Here is a 3909-nt window from a genome sequence, read left to right on the forward strand (position 1 = left end):
CACCCGGGCCTGGAATCCCAGCTCCAGCCAGCTGCCGGGAAAAGTCACGCACTTGTTTCCAGCTCCATGCTCTGCTCCCTTGCAGCTGCCCCTCTCGGGGACCGGGCTGGGGCCGGAGAAGGTGACACTGCCCAGCCTGGCCCAGAGGGCGCATGACAGCTCAGAGATTGGCACTGCTCTGCCGCTCCCTGCAAGGGGGTTTTAGCCCATGGTGCCTTCCCCAGGCTCTGCCCAGGCCAAACCCCGCCCCCATCATGGCACTAGCATGTCCTTCACCACTATTGCGCTGCTCCCCTCCCCTCTGCTTGTCTCTCGCTGCATCAGTGTAGCGCCCGGCCCGACGGGGGCCCCGACCTCAGCCGGGCTCTGGGCAGCGCCCGGCCCGACGGGGGCCCCCGACCTCGGCCGGGCTCTGGGCAGCGCCCGGCCCGACGGGGGCCCCCGACCTCGGCCGGGCTCTGGGCAGCGCCCGGCCCGACGGGGGCCCCCGACCTCGGCCGGGCTCTGGGCAGCGCCCGGCCCGACGGGGGCCCCCGACCTCGGCCGGGCTCTGGGCAGCGCCCGGCCCGACGGGGGCCCCCGACCTCGGCCGGGCTCTGGGCAGCGCCCGGCCCGACGGGGGCCCCCGACCTCGGCCGGGCTCTGGGCAGCGCCCGGCCCGACGGGGGCCCCCGACCTCGGCCGGGCTCTGGGCAGCGCCCGGCCCGACGGGGGCCCCCGACCTCGGACGGGCTCTGGGCAGCGCCCGGCCCGACGGGGGCCCCCGACCTCGGACGGGCTCTGGGCAGCGCCCGGCCCGACGGGGGCCCCCGACCTCGGACGGGCTCTGGGCAGCGCCCGGCCCGACGGGGGCCCCCGACCTCGGACGGGCTCTGGGCAGCGCCCGGCCCGACGGGGGCCCCCGACCTCGGACGGGCTCTGGGCAGCGCCCGGCCCGACGGGGGCCCCCGACCTCGGACGGGCTCTGGGCAGCGCCCGGCCCGACGGGGGCCCCCGACCTCGGACGGGCTCTGGGCAGCGCCCGGCCCGACGGGGGCCCCCGACCTCGGACGGGCTCTGGGCAGCGCCCGGCCCGACGGGGGCCCCCGACCTCGGACGGGCTCTGGGCAGCGCCCGGCCCGACGGGGGCCCCGACCTCGGACGGGCTCTGGGCAGCGCCCGGCCCGACGGGGGCCCCGACCTCGGACGGGGTCTAAGTGCTGCTATCACAAATAATAATAATAAAGTCCCACCCAGTGCCCCTGAGCCACACTGCCGGGACGGGACCGGGGTGCCCCTGGAACAGCCCGGGACCCCACACCAGAGCCAGGCCTACACAGCCTGTGGGGGGCGGGCTGCGCCAGAGGGGTGCGGTTCCTGTAAGGCGCAGCCCGGTGGCTGGGGGGTCGTGCAGCTCAGTCCGGGCTAGTTCGTTCCCCTCTGGCCGGTCTCACCCCCGGAGTCGCTGGGGTCTCTCCTGGCTCCTGCGGGCCCCGCCCCACCCGGCCAGGTCCATTTACTCTCCGGCCCCCCCAGAGCTGAGCCGCCCTCGCGCTCGGTCCCTGCCCCGGCTCCGGCTCGGCCGCTTGTCCCCGCTCCGCCCCCCGGGACCGCCGGACGGCCACAGCGCCGGGGAGGCTGGGTCCGCGCCGGGGCCCGAGCAGAGCTGGGCGGCTGGTGCTTCTGAGCTGGAGGCGGCGGGGGGCTGCCCCTCGCAGGGGGCCGGGCAGGGGCTGTGGGGCGCTGTGTCAGGTGCCATGGAGCGGGGAGGAGACCAAGGCGTGGCTGGTGTCCGGGCACCGGGCGGAACCCCGGGCTGGTAGCAGGACTCCTCCGGGCGCGGCGATGCCTCCTGCTCCGCTGACGGCCCGGCGATACCTCCTGCGCGGACACTCAGCCCAATTTCCCAAGGGCTGCGCGCGCCCTCAGTGCCCACCCAGGGAGCAAAACGGGGGTGCGGATCCCTCGGGAACCGAGCCACGAGTGCGCCCGGCCGTCCCGCTGCAGCCCGGGCCCCCTCTGCCCGTGCGCCCCGCGCTGCCCCGCGCACTCACCGCGCCCGCTGGCCCGGAGGAAGTGCATGGCCGCGTCGGCGCCGCCCTCGTCGGGCGCGTAGATGTGGTAGCGCACGGTGAGGTTGAGCGCGTCCTGCAGCTCCTGGTACACGCCCTCGATGGTGAAGTAGTAGGGCCGGTCGTCGGTCTTGTGGTCGGCGTAGAGCAGCGCGGCGCGGGCGCTCCAGTTGAAGTGCGCGTGGAGCTGCGAGACGAAGGCGCCCAGCTTGGGCGCGGAGGGCCCGGTGCGCACCGTGGTGCCGTAGTGCTCCCGCTTGTGGCTGAAGCCCGTGGCCACGGCCCCGGCCGTGATGAGCGGCAGGCGCCAGTGCGAGGCGAAGCGCCCCACCGAGGCGGCCGGGTAGACGCAGCCCGGCCCGAAGAGCACGTCGGGGTCGTGGTAGAGTTTCAGGTCCACGGCGTTGAGGGGCGCCACGTACTCGGAGCAGGCGCCCTCCAGCTCCGAGCTCCTGAAGTGGAGGCGGACGGCGAGCGGGCCGGGCAGCAGCGGGGGGTCGCCGCGCTCCAGCGCCTCGAGCGCCAGGCGGATGGCGGGGCCCACGCGCGGCCAGGCCCACGGGTAGCTCACGTTGCGCTCCGGCAGCACCACGGCCAGGCTCAGGCTGCGGTTCGCGTCCTCGGGCTCGGCGCGCCCGGCGGCCCAGAGCGCGGCCAGGAGCAGCAGCGGCGGCGCCATGGGGGGCCCGAGCCTGCCCCGGGGGGAGCCGTGCGGGGCTGTCGGTGCCACGCTCCGGACGCGGCTCCTGCTCCCTCGGCCGCCGCTGGCTCCGAATGCGCCGAGCTCCCCAGGAGAGGCGCCTCCTCCCCCGGCCCGGCCCCGGCCCCGGCCCCCGCTGCCCTGCGCCTCCCTCCGGACGTGACTGCACAGAGCCCGCCGCCGCGGAGCCGCCCAGCGCCCCCTGCCGCCTCCGCCGCCGCCAGGAGCGACCCAGCCGCCCGCCGGTGCCCGCCCGCCGGTCCCTCCCCGGGCTGCGCGCTGGCCAGGGCCGGGGCGGCCCGCGGGGCTCGGCACCGGGGCTTGAAGGCGGATCCGCGGCCCGGTAGAGCTGGGCGCCCCCTCGGCCAGCCTCGCCCCAGGCCAGCGCTCAGCTGGGGGCTGCGGGGATCGGGGCCGGCGGCTGTAGCCCGTGGGCGGCTGTAGCCCGTGGGCGCCTCGCGCGCTGGCCCCACGATCCTGGCACCAAATCCTGGAGCGCGGCCGGGACGCCCCCGGGCTGCAGGCGGTCACGGGGGAGGAAGCACATTCACCGGCTCCCCGCTGAAAGCTTACAGCGCTCCGCCATCCTTAGGGACAAGAGTCAACGCCCCAGGGGGTGGAAGGGGCACTCCGCCTCTCCGGGGTGGGCTGCCTGTTCTGGGAGCTCAGGGCACCCAGTCCCCAGCCGGACCCGCCACTGCGGGACGGGGTGTGACGGGAGCTGTGGTCCTAGGGGGTGAGCCTCTGCATCAAGCCACCATCAGGAGTATCCCCCTGCGGGCAGCAGGACCAGGCTCCCCTCCATATCATCCTCCCCCTAGCTTCCACTAGTGCCCCCATCCCTGCCTGGCGCCTTCCCCAACCTGTGCCCCCGCGGAGCCACTCCCCAGACCCTCCCCAAGCCCTTGGATGGTACTTCCCCAGCAGAACTGCAGCCCCCAGCTGTCAAACCAGGTGCAGCCCCTGCGCTCCCCCTGCGCCCCTCCCATGTACCCACGGCCTCTAGCACTGTCCCCGGTGGGGGAGTCGCTGTGCCGTGTAGCTTACAGGGCACTGGCACAGGACTGGAGCCAGAGCATGTGGGGGGGGGGGGGCAGAGGCGCTCTCAGCTGGCAAACTCAGAGTGGAGCTGTGCCGCGCCGAGCTCTGCTCCTCACA

General features: G+C 75.7%; 1 protein-coding gene across 5 annotated transcripts in view; it reads right to left on the reverse strand.

Moving 5' to 3' along the window:
• Positions 1-2883, reverse strand: part of NPR2 (natriuretic peptide receptor 2) — a 53232-nt gene extending 50349 nt beyond the window's left edge. For 4 of the 5 annotated variants that reach the window (XR_010602064.1, XM_065598578.1, XM_065598577.1 and 1 more), the window contains exon 1: positions 2034-2883. Coding sequence is in view for 4 of the 5 variants with exons in the window: in XM_065598578.1 (XP_065454650.1) it covers positions 2034-2730 (697 nt within the window). In the remaining variant the exon portion in view is untranslated. Of the gene's footprint in view, positions 1-52; positions 241-2033 lie in introns of those variants that run through there. The other variant, XM_065598580.1, reaches the window with a different exon arrangement.
• Positions 2884-3909: the final 1026 nt, after the last annotated feature.

The sequence above is a fragment of the Chrysemys picta genome, chromosome 6 (genome assembly GCF_011386835.1).
Source record: "Chrysemys picta bellii isolate R12L10 chromosome 6, ASM1138683v2, whole genome shotgun sequence".
Taxonomy (NCBI): Eukaryota; Metazoa; Chordata; order Testudines; family Emydidae; genus Chrysemys; species Chrysemys picta.